Here is a 22,165-nt window from a genome sequence, read left to right on the forward strand (position 1 = left end):
GTATTCAAAGCTTTTAACTACGTACGACTCACAATCGGCGCATTGCTTCCATCAATCACGAACAATTCTAATTTGACCATTTTTTCTTTGAATCTAACCTCAACATCGACGATACTACATGAGACAATCAAATCGTTTTGGTACGACCTAAACTTCCTGTTGGTTTTTCGCAGAACCAACTTTGTCACTTGCATGCATTTTTGGAATTTTTCCGTCGATATAGCAGAGACCGGGGATTCCGTGTAAAATTTAAGCGGCTTTGTCTCTACTGACAAAATAAATGACAACGGCCCTACCCCTTTCTAAACTCCCAACGACCTTACATTATTAATTTCGTCACTTTCCTCCAACGAGTCGCTCTCTTCGATGACAATTTTATTTTTTTGTTTTCGCTCGGATTTTTTTTTACACTCGGCTCAAATGACGCTTGTCTGCAAACCACTTTCAAGTGTCCCTTTTTTCCGCTTACATTACACTTGGAACGCGCGTACTTACATTCGCTGTTGATATGCCCAGTCTTTCCGCAACAATAACATGTCCTCGCTTCCAGCGTCTTTTTCCCCTCGGGCCTTTTCCTCGAAGTGACATAGTTGACTGCTCCTTGTCACTTTTTTTCTGCGGCATCCCTGTTGGCTGCTTCCAACGATAGCGCCAACTCGATTGCTCAATGATACATCAGCTTGTACTTGCCCAGCAGCCTCTTCTTTGTATGCTCGTCCACAATTTCCCAGACGAACTGATCTCAAATATTATTCTCGAGTGTTTGTTCATACTCACAATGCATCGACAACTGTTTCAACTGAGTCACAAGCTGCTTGACATCTTCTCCTTCCTTTTGGCGACACTCTTTGAATTTATAGCGTTCAGCTATTACACATGTCACTGGCTACAAATGCTCCTTTATTTTCTGAGTTAACTCTCTGAGTGGCAATCTAGATGGCATTTCTGGTAGGCACAAATTTTTAATCAACTTGTGGCCATCTTTTTTCAACGAGATTAAAAATACAGACACCTTTTTGTTTTCCGCCGCTTCGTTAACGATGGCAAATTGTTCGAAACGCTCAAACCACTAGGTCCATATTTCTCCTTCTTTCAATTCGTCGACGATCCATATATCTCCTTCTTTGAATTCCACGCAGGAGCGTAGTCAAAGACGTCGCATCGTAGCTCTTGCCGCGCACGCCAAATCCATCATTTGCTTGGTGGCCTCGTGCTTCTTTTGTTCCTCCAGCGATCTCTCGTTTTCGACATGCAACCGCTGCATATACGCTGGCATTTCGTCCAATTCCTGCACAGACAAGTCTCAGTTTGGCTTGCCGTTATACATATTGTTCGTTTTTCAACACAACACATTTCACCACTTTAAGCACCTTGTAACTCGGCTCGTCACAACCAACAAGAGCAGCAAAACCTCTCACTAGTTCTTTTTCTTTCCACACACATGCCTTTTGATTGATTATGACTTTGACCGTTGCTTGTCGCTAATTTGTTATGATCCTTAGGGTCCAGGGTATAACAAAGTAAAGTGAACAAGAGATTTATATGGACAATGTTATATTACGTCGTAGGGGGTCTAACAGTAAATTTTATATTTGGGGCTAATATTTCGCTCAATAAGCGAGGGACTTGATAGGAAGTGTTAGAGATGGAGCACTGAAGTTGGAGCAGCATTGACGTTTGTAGAGAAAGTTAGCTAGCTTCTTGGCCATCGGTATTTACATCAACAGCACACATACTAGCTCTGTATTTTGAGATTCTAGGTTGTTTTTAAATCAAGCAAGATATTTTATCACCATCATTTTCACTCGTGACGCACAATTAGCTATGAGTTTTTACTAATTATATATTTTGTTTCTAAGCTAAAACTGTTAAGTCATGAGCATTTATACAAGTGGCACGCAGTCAAGCGATAAATTATTTTTTAATTTTTTAAATTATAATGGACTGCTTAGATATCAGCATTTACACAAGTAACATACAGTCTAGCCATAAGTTTTGAAACTATTTGCTTGGCCGTCAGAATTTGCACTAATAGCACTCAATTAGCCATAAGTTTTTAAGCTAGTAGCTAAGCTGTCAGCAGTTGCATTAGCTGGTGGGCAACGTAGCGTTAAAGTTTGATTTTAAATAAAAACTGATTTCTCAGCCACCAGAATTTGCACTAACATCCTGTTCGACCTCTAAAATCCCAATTAAGTGGCACACAATGAGTTGTTTGACGCAACAAAAAGAAGACAAGGCTGAATAAAGTTTATTCAAAGTTTTAAGTACGACTTACTTCTAATTTTTGTCAGTATAAGGGATTAGAATTGCAGCTTAAGACTATATTTAGTAAGAAAAACAACCGAGTTCTCCAGGTCATACATTAATTGCAATAACCGAATACTCCAGATCACGTGTTACGTCTGGCTACTGCTGTAGGGATAATATACACCCAAGCTGGCCTTACCATCGAATGACTTGCTCGCGAAGGAGACCATTAGCTTATAGACAAAAATAATACCTTTTTATCGTCACCACAACGATCGGAGATAGTAAAATGTACCTCTTCTGACTAGTCTGCTGGCAGACGAGAGCACAATTGGTATCGAGGACTGATGGGTGTAGCTCACTGTAGGATAACGTTGAGTGATGGAGCCACCCATCAACTCGTGTAATCCCGTCAGTATTGATGAAGGCAGCAAGCGAGGTCAACAAATGCCGCTTGGCCAGGGTGTATCCCTTTCAAAACTGCATCAACTTTTGAAGAACAAGAAGTTTTTTAAAAAAAGAAGGCTACTTTTTGTCAAATCTTTTTTATGGACATTTTACGATAATACCTTTTTTTCCTTTTCATAGCAGTTCACGAAAAGTTTATAACTAATTTTACTGAAATATAATGTGTACATCAAGGACAATGATATTTACATCGTGTCTAAATTTGTGTTCAGGATTGAACGTATTCCAATTTCACGTAGTGTTTTAATTCATCTAATTTTACTTGCATTGTAATGTTCAAAGCGTTTTGTAGCAAATCAGTGCTATTTTACTCATAGTTTTATTTCAATTTCAAGGCTGAATTCCCGTGCTAAATTTATATTACGGAAAGACGCGTTCTTGCTTAGCTTGAGGAATTCTCAGCTTTCATTTGCTTGACAATAACATTCCTTTCCGAAGATTAACTATTACCTGTAATTCTACCTTTATGATTGCTTCTACATAATATTACATGTATTACTTATACTACTGATATAAACATTGTACCTTTGCGAACAACTACGCACAACTAGCTTTGCGAGCGCTTCTCGCTCTGCTTACTACTAAGTGCATTTGCAGTACTTGCGTAACTTAGTGCTATGATGATGTTCAGACGCATTGCTAAGCCCATATATTATTGCTTACATTGATTAAAGTTTTGCTTACTGCAATTTTAAAAAGTAGAGTGTTTCTTGCAACTTTCCCCATATCCTGATCTATGACTTCACACGAAAAGCTTGGCTCATCCAATGACCCCCTTTTACACATAAAGTCCACTCAATATTAAACAGGGAGAGAGTTTTTTTCAAATATAAGCACGTGGTACCGAGTCCAAGCATCGGGAAAAACGAAATTGTCGATTCCCCTGGATCGCTGTTGATGGGTGTCCAAAACAGATAAGAGTAAGAGAGACAAACCTTGTACTCTGCGAACCAGCTGACCAAGTGCGGTTACGAGAAAATATAGCGGTAATATGATGACCACGTTGTTGTGTAATCTAAGTGTACAACTGTTGATAGTTCACGAACTCAAGCTGTATATAAAATTTAACCTGATACTAAAAAAATACAATATAGTGGGAACATGATCGGCAGTATGAATTACGTTACAAATAGAAGGTAAACACTATTAGCAAAGAATGTTAGTTACTGCTGTGAAATTTTAAAAAGAATTATGAATTTGTTTTATGAATTGTGTATTTGTTTTTTAAATAATACATCTAAAAAAAAAAAAAAAAAAAAAAAAAAAAAAATTTAATTAGCATAAATATAGTTATGTAGATCAAATATAATAAGGCGCGTTATTACGCATTAAATATTTGTATTTTCATTAAACCTGAGGTTTTTTTGGCATTACAGTAATGCTAATAATTACTGTTGTAAATGAAAAAAAGTAATGAAATTAAATATGAAAAAAAAAAAACGAAATATGAAAAAATGAAATATGAAGAAAATTAATAATGAAATTAAATGAAATTTGAACAAATAAAATAAAATATTAAAAAATAATTAAATGAAATATGAAAAAAGAAATGAAATAAAGGAAATACAAAAGAATGAATATAAATAGAAAAATATAAAAAAAAAAAATAAAGGAAATACAAAAGAATGAAAAAAAGTAATGAAATTAAATATGAAAAAAAAAGAATGATATATGAAAAAAAAGGAAATGAAAAAAAAAAGATTAAATATGAAAATAAGAAAGAAATTAAATAAAGGAAATACAAAAAAATGAAAAAAATGTAATAAAATGAAATATGAAAAAAAATAAAGCAAGAAATGAAAAAAAAAAAAAATAAAACAAGAAATAAAGAAAAAAAAAAATAAAAAAAATAAAAAAAATAGTTCAGTACTCACGATGGTTTAACTTCGTGAGAACGTCGTGCATAAATACAGTACTCACGAAGTTCAACCATCGTGAGTACTGAACTATTTTTTTTATTTTTTTTTTTTATTCGTTTTTCAAGTTTTTGTTTAGTGAACTACATGAATGCAGTATTAACGTTTATAGAGCTTTGTTCTTTCAATGGGTCTGGCGACCCCCTTGTTACCTGAGAAATTGTGTTTTTATACTCGTCATGTTCAAAGAACTTCGTTCTTACCGTGGGTCCCATGACCCATTTATCCCCCCTGGTTTGTTGTTGTTTTTTTTTTTATTTTTTTTATTTTTTTTTTTCTTTATTTCTTGTTTTATTTTTTTTTTTTTTTCATTTCTTGCTTTATTTTTTTTTCATATTTCATTTTATTACATTTTTTTCATTTTTTTGTATTTCCTTTATTTAATTTCTTTCTTATTTTCATATTTAATCTTTTTTTTTTCATTCCCTTTTTTTTCATATATCATTCTTTTTTTTTCATATTTAATTTCATTACTTTTTTTTCATTCTTTTGTATTTCCTTTATTTCTTTTTTTTATATTTTTCTATTTATATTCATTCTTTTGTATTTCCTTTATTTCATTTCTTTTTTCATATTTCATTTAATTATTTTTTAATATATTATTTTATTTGTTCAAATTTCATTTAATTTCATTATTAATTTTCTTCATATTTCATTTTTTCATATTTCGTTTTTTTTTTTTCATATTTAATTTCATTACTTTTTTTCATTTATAACAGTAATTATTAGCATTACTGTAATGCCAAAAAAACCTCAGGTTTAATGAAAATACAAATATTTAATGCGTAATAACGCGCCTTATTATATTTGATCTACATAACTATATTTATGCTAATTAAATTTTTTTTTTTTTTTTTTTTTTTTTTTTTAGATGTATTATTTAAAAAACAAATACACAATTTATAAAACAAATTCATAATTGAATGTATTATCAGTGAATACATTTAAAAATGGAATGTTATAGTTACGAATCACACGATAAGTACAAGAAACCGATTATCCATAATCGGCAGCGCTCGTAGCAGAGTGGGTAAGGTACAGGACTTACATGCAGAAGGTCGAGGGTTCAAATCTCTTTATTGGAAAATGTTTTTTTTTTTTTTTTTTTTTTTTTTTTTTTTTTAGAATTGTAAAAGAAAAAAAATTCAAAGTGAAAGAAAAATTAGTGTGGGGAAATAAAATTAAAATTTGTTAAAAAATTAATTGCTTGGGAGTGTGAGGGGGAATGGTGGGTAAAGGTGTGGTGCAGAAGAGTAACACGGCACGGTTGACAGATATACATATATAGTGAGGAGGGGGGAAGTGTGTAGAGAACACTTGGTGAGGGGGAACGGGGTGAGGGGAAAAACTTGAGAGGAAGAGATTTCTGATTCAAAAAAAAAAAAAATCTGTCGGTTTTAAAATTCCAGCCCCCCGAGTAACGCGACATAAAGAACTTCGTTCTAAAAACGTGATGAATATAACGATAGTGAAAATCCTTTGGCACATCTGTCGCTGGTAGAAGATATAAGAACAGACTGGTCAAGTGACGCTAGTTACTTGATGTGTTTTAGATATACTATAGTATTTCTCCCTGCCCCGATCTGGTAATTGGGTGAGCCCACAAATTAAAAATGCGCCTCCAACTTGACTCACCTGTGTTTCCAATTCTAGTTGAACACAACTAAAGATTTTATTGGCGTACGTATATGTGTGTATTGAAACACAGTATTTTGACATGCCACAGGCTCTTCTGAATTGTACGGCCAATATTAAGGGTCTCTTAGCTAGAGAAAATATGTCTCCTCAATACGGCTTGCTAGGTATGTTGTTGGTAAAGGCAAGGAGCCTGCACGACAAATAAGTATAAGGAAAGTATCTTGCGTGGCTCTCCCGCACGTTTACCGACCCCCTTTCCTCTACTGCACTGAAGTCGTGGCTGTTGACACGTAAGCAAGCGAGACACCGATGAGACATGCATATTAACGCATGGCAAAAACACATACACCTACCGGCAATGGTCGCCACCTGCTGTGAAAACAGAAGTTGTCTCTGTCCGACTCAGTGGTTGAAGGTGGGGCCCTTGCCAGCAGGACGCTCACTGCGTTGGCAGACTCTTGCCGCTGCCGTAGCTGACAAGAGCCACAAAAATATGCTGACGTACAGCTGACTTTCCGGGAGCTTTCTAGTGGTAACGTTGCTGAGTGTGTGATCCCACACCTTCCTCGTGCTTGAACGAAGAGTATCAAGTGAACTACAGTCTGGTAGATGCAGCGTGCTTACAGTAATAAATAGAATGATATACGAGCACTTGAGCCATACCCTTTCCCCTAACGTTCCATGAGAACCACGCAAGTACACAGTGAATAATATTTTGAGACTCTCCACCATGTTGTGTGCCGTATTGGAGAGAAAAGCGTAGCTCGTATGGTGTGGACGAAGAAGCCAAGCTGTACAGTGCAAAACAATTGATTAAAGACATTTTCATGATACTTCAGTGTTTGTTAAGTATTATTTTATGATAATACAATGCCACCGTTGGGGTGCATAAGAATTGCGCGAAATGCTGAAAGTGTACATAAATATCCAAGATTGAAATTCTCGTTTGTTGCACAGCATTATTTTCACAACTTACAAAATGTGTATTTCGCTCAGTCTTGCAGCAATCAGCGCATATTACGAATCTCCAACGTTTACAAGAGTAATAGTTTATTATATCCCAGTCCTCCTTCGCCGTTGCTGTAATCCCCAACAACAGCGTGATAGTATATAGAGCAATAGTACAGGCGTAACTACTATGGATTGTCGAATGTGGATTATAGTGAGCTAAACTCTTATTAAGGAACAAAAATATGGGCCATTCCTAAAATTATAGTGTACACGGGTGTTCCAAGAAGTAGGAATACTATAGTAAATACAGCAAATAGCAAACAGTAAGTGGTTGCCCTAAAAAGAGCCGAAAACTCAAGACTGACAAGACTAAGCGATGCATGCTGGATGTACGCAAAATATTTGTTCAGTATGAGCGCTCGAGTAAAACTGACATAAATCACGCAAAGTTCTACTATTTCTCACTAATAGACTGGTATAATTGGTGGTAACATAAGGTGTTCATAGGCCAATTTCCCGATCAACCTCCTAACTCAGTTTAGTTTTTTTTAAATTGCTATCAAATAGTGTTTCATATATTACTAGTAACCCCCAAAGCAGCTTTGTCCACTATTTATGGAATATGATTTAGAATGTTTGCTTTCGTTTGTATTCAATTATTTTACCTTTTTTGAATACTTCAGTGCATTTTAAAGAATTTCAGAATGTACAACAAAGTATTTTGTTATTTCACTCACATTCTATACATAAATGTTTGAGACATTTATTTATGTATGTTAAAATTTAGTATTTTTTTACAAAATATACAATCTATACTATTTATTTTGAAATTCAAATGACCATAGAAGTGTTAAAAAACACTATATTGTAGCAATTTAAGCATAAAAATCAAACCCGAGTTACAGGAAAAAATTTCAAACATTATTGAGAGAGCGTGTGATAATACTATTCATCGAAAGTATGATATGTACTGTACTGCTTCATGGCAAGATTTTCCAACCTAGCCCTCCCGGCTTATGAACGTCTTAGAAACATTACATTATATTAAAAAGTTAAAGACACGGTCAAATAAATCAGTATTAAAAAATGTATTTTTTTTAGTTTAACGTCAGTCAATAAACTTAAAACTATATAACTGTTGACAACTTATAATTAATTTCTTACTGTACTACAAATGATATTTCTATCGTGGGTCAGTGATAATATGATCGTCAAAAGTTCAACGATGAGTGCGTTATATATTTTAACTGCATTTCAATCACGATAATCAATTTTAAGAAAAAGCGATCGGTGCTCGCATAACTTTTAAAGATTTGAGCTTTTATTTCTTACTTCCGTAAGAATTTGCGTCCAAGTCTGATGTGTCTTTCACTTAACCTTTTTTTAATCTGCTAATGAACTTTTGGCAATTCTTGTAAACGTTAACGCATCCTTCTTCACAGCCGATCTGTCTTGAGATCTCCTAGCGAGACTTTTTAAGAAAATTTTTGTGTCGACAAAAATCCTAGTCCTGTTTGGCCAGCTTACTAGAAAAAGCGGAGCACCTTCTCGCATCAACCGATTTTCTCTCCTAGAGACTATATTCAACTCTTGCCGATCTAAAGTCATATTCGATACATGTTTAAATAAAAAAAGTGCATGTATGTAGGCAAGTATAGATTGTGAGATGTGATCTTAATTACTCCATAAATAACATTTGATTTTGGGTATTTGCAGAAAAATTATTGTTCTTCGTAAACATTTTAATGAACCACTGTTTTTTCTAAGAGTATCAAGTAACCAATTTTTCTTATCATGGGGATACCTACAGATTCGATTTTTTACTCCAAGTTCATGCATCTAGTGATTACTGTAATATTGCTATTTGTAACAGTTTGGGACACATTAAAACGTTGAGATATTGTACTTAACCTTCTTCTAAATTTGGAAAAGAATGGAACACACGTTTTTTTTAGTTTTTGTAAACAGACAACCAAACTCATTATTTTGGTATCATTGTAAGCTTCAAAATTTCTACAAGTTTATATCAAGGCTCAAGAAAATTAAAATTTATTAGGATGTGGCATCACTATACATCCAACCTATACTAATACAGATGTATTGCATAGCATTAAGCAGTGTTTAACTTTTACTTATGAAGGTAACGTGATAAAATTAATTGTGAATGTAGTTGATTTAACGTTACATAACAGTGAAAATGACAATCACTTACCCTTAGTGGTTAAACAGAGAAACGCCCTTGTCAAGCTGTTATGTAGTCAGATTTTTGTAAATACCATAAAAAAACTTTTTAACTAAGTGACTACTAATTTTAATAGCTTATAACACATAAGAATTTGTTACTACCTCTTGAAAAAATTTGGGATTGTTTGGTTAAGTAATTTTTGAGATTTTTTCGAATATAAACAAACGCTTTCTGTTACTATAACAGCAAGGTGTCATAAACATAAAAATAAAGCCCCAGCGTTTCGTTTATTGTTAACAAATTGGTCGTGAATATCTGATTTTTTTTTTTTTTGGTATTTACTAAATACTGGGAAAACTATAAGTCGTATAAAAAAACGTTAAATGTAAATAGTGTTGTAAATCCTTAATCAACCTAAGAAATGGCACTTTGGTTGTTATTAAATAACTGTTATTTGCAATTACTATAAGATGCTTACTATCCACCAAAATGAAGTTTAAATTATGTGGAAGTTGTAGGCTACAAACAAAAATAATTCACTGCATAAACACTAAAAAATTAAATATACAATTTAAAAAATAAGGACTATAAAAGTTCATCCATATTTTTCAAGTCAAAATCAAACTCATGTTGCACAACAAATTGCTCTACGGTGTAACCAATGTTGGACGACGATGCATTGCATATACACTAAAAACTGAACTACAAATGCGGAATATGTTGAAAGAAAGGATACAAGAAAACCAACTGTGTCAAGAAAAAGAAAAGCCAAAAAGAGGTGAAAAGTGAAATATTAGGCTCATGCTCTTCGCCAGTGCAACGACGCAAGATAGATGGTGCGTTGATAGTGGAAGAATATCACTTGTGTGTGGAAATAAAGATGCATTTAAAAATGTGACATGCGTGAAAGGCAGCTTGCAATTAGTAAGCAACGCGACGACAATCGAACACGCCAAAGGTGACACGAGTATCGTCTTGAAAAACAACACTCGTAACATGACCCTAAGAAACACTCTTTGTGTATGTAACTTTCAAATAAATCTTGTTTTGGTCACAAAAGCAGTCAATGCGGGCTTCGACGTCCGGTTCGATAAACGACGTGCTTTAATGTTAGGCGAAGATAAAGAAGTTCATGCACGCATTAAACGGATCAGCAATTTATTTAACATGCACAGATCTGAAGAGTTATCTAACACGTCTATGTGCGCAAAAACAAAGGTTGACATGAAGGATTTGTACGCTCGCCTAGAACACTTGAATGCCAATGATCTAGAGATAATAATTCAAAACCTCAGTTGGAATGCATCCATGGCATTAAAATCGTTAATATCATCAACTGTAAGATTTGTGTTGTTGTAAAAATGACTAGCAAAGTAATTCCTACCTCAATCGCAACGTGCCAGTAATTCTCTCAAAGTCATTCACTGGTAAATGTGTGACCTAATGAGAACCACATCTAAAGGGGGTGCATGATGTTTTGTAACTTTCATAGCATTCTTGGTTTTGTCATGAAAGAAAACAGCCAAATCACCGAGAAATTTATCGAATTTAAGAACATGGTGGAAAATCAGATTAAACCCTCAACTAAGGAATTCAAATCTGAAATTGGTAAATAATACTTCAACAGGAAGCAGGGCTAGGTGATCCAAGACGCCAGGATCAAGAGTTGATTAGGAGTACCGCACACGCCACAGGCAAACGGTTTGGTCGAGTGGTGCTATCTTTTGGGGGAAAATTTATGTTTTGAACAAAAATCCTACAAAAGAGAAGTCCAACGATCGTGGACTCGAAGTCGTTTTTCTAAGTAACTCCAATGGTTTGAAAGTGTTGAATTTGTCTCCAAGTAGACTGTATAATTTATGGGCTTGGGCTTGGAAGTGACTACTGAGGAACGGGAAAACTTTACTAAAAAACAAAAAAGAGAAAAACAAAGATTTCCTTCTCCAACTTGACAAAAAAACACACTGTATTTAACAAATATTTTAGTTCATCAGATGTAAGGAAAATGTAAAGAAAAACAATCTTTTATGGTGAATGCAGTATATTAACAAATAAAGGTAACAAACTAAATTTTTTTGGATGTTCAAACTGTACGTTTTTACAAAAAAAAAAAAGGCAAAAGTCCAATAACAGTAAAACTAGGCTGCTTCTGCGAGTGAGTCCCGAGGTGGACTGTGAGCACAAATGCTGCTGGCCTTCTTTATGGATCTCTTATGCATATCCTATTTGCTAACTGCTTACATGCTTGTAAGCTTACAATTGGTGTCTTTAAAAAGTGAAATTGTATTTTATTGGTGTAAAAATATGAGCCGAACTTTATAGAGCGATATTTTAATTTGAATAATTTAATAAACAAGTTTCTTTTAAAAAATATACCCACACTAATTCATTCAAACTAACACATACTCTTAGATGCCTACACAAAGTTCAAATCTGAACTCAATTAAAGTGTTAACTCTAAACAAAAAGCTTATACCTATGATGTTTGGCTTACGAATGCCAAAAAATGTTTGTCTAAGAGATGAGAAGTTTTGAAAGAACTTCAGAGGTCTCTTTGTAGCCAAAAGAATTTCTCGACGAAAAGAAGTTGGATACATCGATTTATGTCAACTTCGTTGTAGTAAAAGAAAATGTCACACATGCTCTGGAACCCATTCCAGTTACAGCAGAACATGATCTAAGCAACAACGTAAGAGAGAAAATCAACTCTTAAGTATGGAACACGAACTATCGTTTAACGCATTTCTGGGGTTAAGTTCATTAGAGAAAACTAATTTGGACGATTCAGACTTTTATGGTTTTGACATCCCAGTTAAGAATTCAAATGCTTCAGCCTTACATGATAAACACATGACACTTCGTTGAAGCAATCTCAACAAAAATGAAAGAACCATGAGGAAGCGCTAGTAAGATCGATATTACAGAAAAGCTGACTGGACCAAGCAAGGAAGAGTGGCTCACGAATATCAGTAAAGAGATCAAGTGCCTTATTAACAATGATACTTGGATCGTACAAGAGAAATCTTGTGACGCAAAGCTCATAGGTAGTAGGACGGTATTCTGTAATAAGTTCAAATCGAATGGCTCCATATATCGTCAAAAGACCTGTCTAGTCGCTCAAAATTTTTCTCCCATTCTTGACACAGATACTCCTGAAACATTCGTGCCAGCAGCAAGATTGAACTTGCTACAAATACTGTATGCTATTGCAACAAAGCAAAAATTATTACTTTTTCAGTATAACGTCAAAACTGCATATCTTCATGGAGATCTAGAAACTATACTCTACATAAAGTTTTTCAAAAGACTGGATGAAGGTGGCACGAAAATATCACCCAAGCCCTAAGAAGTTAGGCTTATGGCTAACATACGGTGATCTATCTTTATACACAAACTCTCGTGACAAGATTACGTTCGTTTTGCTTAACATAGATAATATCTTCTTTATTTCTTGAGATGTGGCCTAGAGTCAAATGATCGGCACTCTTGTGCTTTTTCATGTCACTACAAGATCAAACATTACTCACGCTGTGAGTTGATTGAGCCAATTCAACTCATGTTACGGCAAGGATCACTGGATGACAGGTCAGTGAGTACTCAACTACCTCAAGAGGACTGTCAATATATATTTAGTCTACTTAACAGACAAGTATAGAATAAAAAGTTTCACTGACACTGATTATAGATTAAACAACATGGATAGATGCTCGTACACAGGCTATATGCTTTCTTTTTTTTACAGTTCAATATCCTGATTCTCGAGAAAGCAAAAAATAGTAACTTCATCTTTAACCAAATCCGAGTACATGAACTTACCCTATGTGGCTACGGAGGGCATTACCTCTCCAACTTGATGAAAGAACTTGGATTTGACAACTTATCCAGAACTGTGATCTACAACGACAACCAGTCTGCTGGCAAGCTAGCTACATACCTTATTCCATTTATTGACTTTTTATTACATTTCAATCATTCTTGAGTTATTTTTATCCTACTAGATGTTGCCTCTACTTTGCTTTATAAAACCATTTCGTCTCTCTTTCACTATCTTTCTCTCTCTCTCTCTCTCTCTCTTTCTCTCTCTCTCTCTCTGCTATCTGCTATCAGAGATCTTCTAACCGCACGAGGGAGTACAAGCGTCTTAAAATAAAAATTTAATTAGTTTTTACTTGGCTTGTATTTCATACCCATCATATCAGTGTGATCGCTCAAAAAAATTTATATTTTAAGAAATAAAAGTTCTTAAGTATTTTAAATTGCAAGCTTAACTGTGTAGAGCCTATGCAATAGATTATTTAAATTTTAAGACTAGTGATTCCGCATCCTTTTCACAATATTTCAGGAGAATACAAGAAGAACTAGGAGTTAGATGACTATGCTGTTACGTCGACGTTTGTAACTTTTATGCCTGATTCCCATTTAAAAAGTAAGTTTTAAATAGTACTTATCTGTATAAAGGTAGTAAGCATTTTTATTGTATAGGTGAAACTATGGCACTATTTATTAGAGATGGGTTATTTGTAGTGAAAATTATTTGAGTTGGTATAATTTATTTTACAGTTTTATAGGAAATGTCAATGTTAATTTTTTCTATTTCCAACATGCAATAAAAGTTCTAAAAATGTATGAAGAAGCAACCTGGTGTCAATATTAATTTTTAAAATATCAAATAAAGTTCAAAAAAGCGATTAATTTATAGTTTCTGCACTAACAACACTTTTACTGCTATTTCATTAAACAGGAGAAAAGTCCTGTACATATTGAGCCAAAATTTTTTCATTGTTTCCACAATATTATTGCATCTCGTGTGGATTACGTAACACTTATTTATTACTATCGTGACTATTATTTTTTCAATTATTATTGTTATTATTATATTTATATTTATTGCCCTTATTTTTTTAATTATTATAACTATCGTTATTAGTAATTCTATCATAACTATTCCAATTATTACTATTATTATGACCTTAATTCTTATTATTATTGTCATAATAAGTATTATCATAAATACAATGTCTATTATTATAGTAATAATAATTATTGTGGTTGTTATTATCATTACTATTATTAATATTATTATTTTTATTATTATAATTGTCATTATTATTACTAAAATCTTTTTTTTAATTTTTGAATTCTCTTCCACAAGAATCCAATCTGTCAACAGCTGCTTTTTTTTGTATTTCATGAAATACGCTTTTTAGACACAAATAACAAATGATGATTTAAAATTTTTTTCGATTATTATTTGATTACGTAATAACTATAAATATCAAGAATATTTAAGGAATGTCTTTTTTTTGAGTTTTAAGATTTTTCTGTGAATTATTAAGTTTTATTTTAGCATCGGTGTGTCAAATAGCTCATACCATTCGACTTTCAATTGAAAAATGTATGCATTAGTATGTATTATGCACCATGTTATTTATTACCAACAAATTCTCCATAAAATAACTTATACTTTTTTTTATAGTTTCTTTCTTCATTTACAATTTCAAACGTAAAAATCACTAGAAAATTTTTTTTTAATTTCAAAAGCAGTATAATAGTCAATAACTTACGATCTCCCTTTTTTTAAAGTTTAACCCCGATAGGTTAGTAGTAATAAGAAATTGGCTAAGAATTTTATTTGTATCGAGGAAACTTTAAGAATTGGAACCAACACACAATCGATGTTTGAGATTATATGTTGGAGGGTGGGTTCGTTGCCCAGTGTAAAAGAACAAGATTGCTCAGGTTGCCGATTTTATTTATTTATTTATTTTTTTTTGAATAAAGTTATCTCAAAGTTGTTTAACATGAATTTAAGTAATCTCGTCGAATAATCTATGAATCTCTGCAATATCTACGGTGATTATGTTTGGTTATTGCTTTATTGAATTTTTTCTTTTATTTTTACTGTTAAAAGTGAAGTAAACTCATTTCTTTTACACGTTTTAGTAAATCACTACCATTAGAAATAATATTATATATATTTCTCTTTTGGCAATGATAAAATTCTTAGCTTTTCATACAAATCAACTTTGTGGCCAATTTTAGCTTGAAGTAAAAATTTTCAATTAAATTTGATTCTTAATTTAAAATCAATACTAACTCAATAAAATGACGTGTTAATAAGCTTTCAAGTTTTCAAATAGACTCAAAGAATCTTATGACTCGCTATCTTCTGTAAAAGGCTAGATATAAATAAATAAGTACAATTAATTACTCTCATTAATGAAATTATTCACTTTTACTTTTATAAGAAAATCGTATTTTCAATAAATATAGATTCACTTACTCAAATTAAGATAATAAGTACAATTTTAAAATTACAATTTAGATTCTTCTATTCTGATGATTTGAAACTGGCACTTAGCTATAAATTGAAATCATATCTTAAATTATTATTTTTATCAAACTATAGACCAGAAAATTTAAATGTGCCCGCAAAAATTTCCTTCTACTGACACTGGATTAGACTATGGCAGATTATTAGCACATTCACGGATTTTTAGTACAGGATCTATGCCTATCTAAAGGAAGTCACGTAGAAATAGGTCATCCTCGGGGCCCTTAAGTGTCTTGAGTATGGCTCAAGAGATTGACCTGGGTACTTCGCCCAAGGAGCATCATTGCTATCCTTAGTGCCTTAACTACTTAGGAGTGCGTCGTCATCTCGTTTTAAGGGGTCGAGCACCGAAGATCCAAGTAGGTACCAGTTAGTAGGAGTGATACACCACTGGTGTACTTATGCTTTACTATCGGTGCTAGCCCTCATTCCTTACCCTCTTATTCTCGGCGTGTGCTCGTCGCGGTTACTACCGGTGCACAGGAGAGTTCCAGGTCTGGGTAGGCAGCGGGTGTTCACGTCCCAGTCTAGCTGAAAAGGATCCCCTTTTCTTGTGCAATGGTGCTCTAATCAAAGTAAAAGAAGTAAAAGGATATAAATAGGAATAAAATTGTATATTATAAATTTTGAGGTGATAAAGTATGCCCCCTTGCAACCTCTACATCAATAGGACAAATCCTACTGTCATTTTCGATTCATTATAAGTTCATAGTGGTATTAGTTTCCGTAAGTGCTTTGTACATTGTATTTTTATGCGCTGGTTAGCTTTTAAATGATTTTGCTTCTTGAGCTTTGTCTATTTTTCAATAAAAATATTTAAAAATCAACATCTCATGATTAACAGCTTAACAAACTAAAAATTAGTACTTAAAGAAAATTCGTATACTTTTTTTATCCATATCCTTGTTCAATAATTTTTTTATCATCAATAATAAGAAAATTGGCTGAAGAAGCGCGCAGCTACGTGAATGTGATATAGGGCACGATGATGTATTGTTTGTTTTTAAACAATAAATAATACTGTATCATTCTCATCATCACCATTATTGTTTTTCTGTTGTTAGGTTTGAACCAAGGTCAAAATCTTTTGTCGGTCTTGACATTTAACTCCAGTAAATGAAAATAAAATAATAAGGTTTTTTTGTACATTATGTATTGTTGTTCTTGAATTATGTATGACTAAATAAATATTTTATGAAGAAAATTCTAGAATTGTTTAAAAATTTATTTTTAATTTTTTAATTAATAATTAAAGGACCAAACTAAAGATGCCCTTAAATGCTTGATTCCCTCATACCATGGCTCTTATTATATAACATTTCAAATCAATTAGATGACAAAAATGAATTCCGTACTTACTTTTTAAGTCCATCTTTATCATAACGTTTCTTTTTTACTTTGTAACACGTACAAACAAATAAAAACAAATTATTCTTAATGTAACTTACTTGTGTGTGCTAAGATCTTTTTGATTCATCGTAAACTCCTTGGCGTTGGCATTCAACTGAGGTTTAGGTGTTGAGTTAGAAGAATTAGCTGTTTTTCCGTCCGTTCTATTACCTTTAAAATTAAACTTCAAAGTTTACACTCAAAGAAATTAATAAATTACTATGAATGTCCCAGTTAGTATGCTTTTTATATTCCAGAGATTAGTAGAAAAATTTCCAGTGCCTATAGTAGAGAGTGTATGGATTTTTCCACAGATTTAAGCTTCCTGGGCCAAAACAGCCAACCTATACGCTTGCTTTCAGCAGTGGAGAGGATCGTTGAAATGTTCATACGATAGGTACCTACACGGAGTATAATTTTGTACTGTGAAAACACCAGAGTCTAAACTTTAAAAGTTTAAAAGTATCCTGGGTTACTACAGTACAAGTATCTGAATCAACAGATGATAAAATTAGTATTATTATAGTACAAAACTCTTTTAACTCTTACGGACCAAGCATTTCTTGTCGCACATTCCAATGTTTGTACTCATAGGGCTCAGTACTGCTGCGGGTTGAGAGAGCCCAATGAGTGAGGTACCACAGGTCGATCGTTTTTATTGTCGTACACAGATTGCTGGAGCTCCGCTCACCACAACTTGCAGCTCCTTTTACGTATACATATAAACATACACGCACGCACTAACACATACACTCACGCACACACACACAACAAATTTCTAATAGTTTGCTATTGATGAAATAATTCGATAAAACTTATAAGAAAATAGAATATAAAAATTAAGAAAAACAGAGTAAAAATTTTTTTCGCTGGGAAAAGCACTACGGAAGATAAACTTCAACATTATATTTTGCTGCAACGTAAAATTTTCGTTGATTCAGAACATTAGATATGGATCAAATTCGGGTAACTTTTTGGAATCGCACATTGCTTTTGATTTTTAATTTATTCAAAATTTAAGTACAATTAAGTGGTATTGAAAACTTATAGTACACAGTTAATAATTGCATTTAATTACTGAATTAAGAAATTAAACGTCAAAATAACATATATTTTGTTAATCTTTTTACTTACAACAATATTGATAAAAACACAAAATAATTGTACGATGATAGTTAGCATAAGGGTGGAATATACAAGATTTACAAACTTTTGAAAAAACATCTGTATCAAATTTAACGTATAACAGACGTGTGTAGACTGTTTAAATTTAAACAAAATTGTTTTGTTTGCAATTAAAGGGACTCTAAACAAAACAATACAACTTTATTTATTTTATGAATTTATACAGGATATTGAGAAAGTATTTTAACAACCGAAATCAGAGAATAGAGTGAATTATTCTGATTCCAATGCCGTTTGCAGAATCAATTTTGATGTTCTAGTATCTAAGTTATAAGCATTCTAATATAAAGGTAGTTTACCCCCTTTCGATCGATATCTGTTACAGTGCAGACAGTCACTGGTGACAGCGTTGCCATACACGTTAGAGAGAAGAACGATCAGTAAGTGTAGCAACTACTAATATTATCTTTCCCCAACCAGTAGAAAGTGCGCCACACAGACTAGTGCTATCCTCTACTGCTACTCCTACTACTGCTGCAGTTAGGTATTGTTGCTATTACTGCTCCTGCAACTAAGTATTTCTGTGTCTACCCTGTAAGTTTCATCTGATCTGCTATCACTTACAAGGTCTTCGTATCACAGTCAGCTGTTTACATAAGACCTCTGAGTACGCCAGGTATGAGTTCTAGGCATGTGAAAAAATCACTAAAAAATATGAGCTTGTATTTTCTTGAGGCTTTTCTTTTATGTACCATACCTAAGGTAATCAAATTGACACGTCTGTATAAGTGCTTACAGAAAAACTCTGCTTTCATAGTTCTGTAGGCTTTCTTATCCTAATAATGTGATCTAATTATATAGAAGTATGCGTGGCAAAAAGACGAACAAAATAAGCTCTGGTTAATCCCAATTGTTCCAGTGGATACCCTTAAATTGCAAAAAAGCTCGTCTTTTGAATGAATATTCAAAAATTAATAACTCTTTTTTGTATAAACATTAAGAGCTGAAATTTAGCAGAGTTGTAGTTTTAGTGATGTTAAACAACCACACTTTATTTTTAAACGATCAGATGGATGGTTTTTGCAAACCGTAACTCAATGCAAAAAAGATACTTTGGCAAAACGATGTAAAAAAAATTGTTCACAATGTTAGATGCAATTTTTTTACGGGATCTCATTCTGTAATACTTACTCTACAACTTAAGTACCAAATTAAAGTATCGAATTTTTTTGCAAAGTGGAAGTAGCTTAAAAAATGATAAGCCGCATGGGTATTTTTTGCGCACGGCAGTACGACGCGCGAGGAGCAATGAGCCGCCGTAGCCGCCGATACATGCGTGGCCTAGCGTGGCGCCCACTCTCCGAAGCTTGCCTCCGGTGTTTTTGAGACGTACAGTCATGCGCAAAAAATATCTATGCCCCATGCGGTTCATCATTTTTGAAGCTTCTTCCACACTGCAAAAAAATTCGACACTTTGGTAAGTTGTAGAATAAGTATTACAGAATACGATCCAACAAAAAATTTCATCTAACATTGTAAAAAAATTTTCTTAGACCTTTTTGCTACAATACCTTTTTTTTGCATTAAGCTGTGGTTTGCAAAAACTACTAATCCAATCGTTCCAAAATTTGGTATGGTTATTCAACATAACCAAAGTTACAACTCTGCCAAATTAAAGCTCTTAATATTTATTTAAAAAAGAGTTGAATATTGGTTGAAAAGATGAGATTTTTTGCATTTTACGGGAAAACATTGGACTCATTGAGATCAACCGGAGCTTATTGTATTAGTTTTTTTGCCTAACATACTTCTGTTTTTTTTTTCTTTTTTTGTTTTTTTGGCTTACTGTTCGTTTCCTACACTAAAAACCATTTTTTCCCATTTGTGCCATTTTTTTTGAGGCCTTAGCAGAAGATATTTTTTCCATTTTATTAAAATCGATTGGCATTGTTCCATTCTTTACAACAGATTTTATTAGAGCTAGTCTGAATTTTATAAAAAATTACCGACATTTAAGCTAATTCGATTACATTATGGAGCCGATAGTGCGTTCCAAGATTTTTTCACAGCATCTGTCTATTTCATAAGTCCCCACAGATGACATGTATGTTTTAATTGCACAATATTCATCCAGGAAGGAAAAATAAATACTGGCTGAGATCACAGGCAACTTAAGCCCAGTGCAAAGCCAAGGCTTCAAGCATACAATCTAAAAGATTTTTTGTTTCCTCCCATGAGTTGTATACGATTTTTGAACAGTCCTGCACCAAGAGACAGATTTTTTGATCCGTGAAGTGAATCAATGTTCATCAAAGACTTCTATTTATAGGTACTATGGCTGAAGCAAAACGCGCACCAGGAAATGCACAGCTGTACACACACCAGGAATATGTTGTAATGGTGCTGTTTTATGGGTAGTGCGATCAGAATGCTGCTGCAACTGCTCGTGTATATGCTGAATACTTTCCCAAACACTGGTATCCATCACGTAATGTTATTTTTTCAGTGCTGGAAAGATTATTTCATGATGGCAATGTACTACCAGCAGCGCAACGAGGTCGTGGCCAAGATAGTGACAAGTGCATAAATAAAACAAATTTCCATATAATAATTTTTTTCGTAATAGAGTGCGAAATAAGATCGTTTGCTACACTGTTTTAAGTGTGTTAAATTTGTTTTCTATAATAGTATGCAGTATAGTTGTGTGGCATAGACATATACCTCACAGTGTACAATAAAGGTGTGGGGCACGAGTTTTGCAAAACACTTATAAGTGATCTACTTTATTTAAATAATATTATTTGATTACGTTTTTATTGTGTTGTTTGACTGATTCACAATAAGTACGTCAATTAAAATTCTTGAAGTAATGTTCATTGTACATCATTTTAAAACATTTATATGTATTTGAGGGTGTGGTAGCTTAGTCGGCTAGGTCGTGGATCGGTACGTGGGAGATCGTTGACCTCCTTATCTTTTCTCCATTCCCTCTCCCAACTGCTCAGTGCCCAGAGTAGTGCCCTTATTAGGAGCCAGACATATAACAGTATAATACAACAAAAAAAGTTTGTATTTATTGAGGTCTTCGAATTTTCGCCCACTGGACTATCATCAGGGGCTTTCACTCCTGAACCGCGCTTAACCTTTAATGCAAACCTGTTATTGTGAATACTTTTTATTTAAACTACCGCTATTATAAAAAAAATCATAAAAAGTAATTAATTCTATAAATATATACATTGAATATTATACACATATGCTTGCAGTAAGTGTGCATGTGTGTGTCATGAGAAATGTGCAAATAATCCATTACTTTAATCCAAAGTATAACATAATTTTTCTAACACATATTCCAAAAAATTATGTGCGCAGCTGTTGCTGAACGAGATGTGATTATCTTGCACTCATGACCACTGCTTGTAACTCGTGCTAAGTACTCGTGTGATCAACTGGCACTCGTTCCAGACAACTCCGGCCACTCGTGCAAGTCAATCACATCTTGTGCGGGAAATTGTATATCCTTTTATTGTACAACCTAACTAGTTACAATTAACCAAAATTAATTATTCTATGGTGGTTACATACTATCATTCTTTTATTTTTCGTTCAAAAAAATATAGTAAGTTTTGAGGATGTGTCGTTGGGACACTTTTTCCATAATTCCCTTCCATAACAGTTTTCATTTTGCTGTTACAGATTTAATTCAAGGTGCTCCTAGGAGAGCCCGAATCGTAGAGAACGAGGAGTGCGTACTTAAACTCATTGAAGAAGATCACACAAGAAGTATTCGTGACATAAGCAGGCGTATAAATCTATCTTACGGAATAGTACAACAAATTCTTTAAGATAACGGAAACGGATGCATATCATTACACGCAAGTGCAAGATATTCAAGAGCAGGATCATGCG

At 33.4% G+C, this 22,165-nt stretch overlaps 1 protein-coding gene across 1 annotated transcript in view; it reads right to left on the reverse strand.

Annotated features, from left to right (window-relative positions):
• LOC106640744 (uncharacterized) overlaps positions 1 to 22,165 on the reverse strand; it is a 425,751-nt gene that overhangs the window by 366,602 nt on the left and 36,984 nt on the right. The window contains exon 3 of the mRNA XM_089595613.1: positions 17,191 to 17,302. Within this exon, the coding sequence (XP_089451739.1) occupies positions 17,191 to 17,302 (112 nt within the window). The remainder of the gene's footprint in view (positions 1 to 17,190; positions 17,303 to 22,165) is intronic.

Source organism: Copidosoma floridanum, unplaced genomic scaffold (assembly GCF_036245765.1).
Source record: "Copidosoma floridanum isolate Cflo_tuat_1 unplaced genomic scaffold, Cflo_Japanese_pri ptg000026l, whole genome shotgun sequence".
Lineage (NCBI taxonomy): Eukaryota > Metazoa > Arthropoda > Insecta > Hymenoptera > Encyrtidae > Copidosoma > Copidosoma floridanum.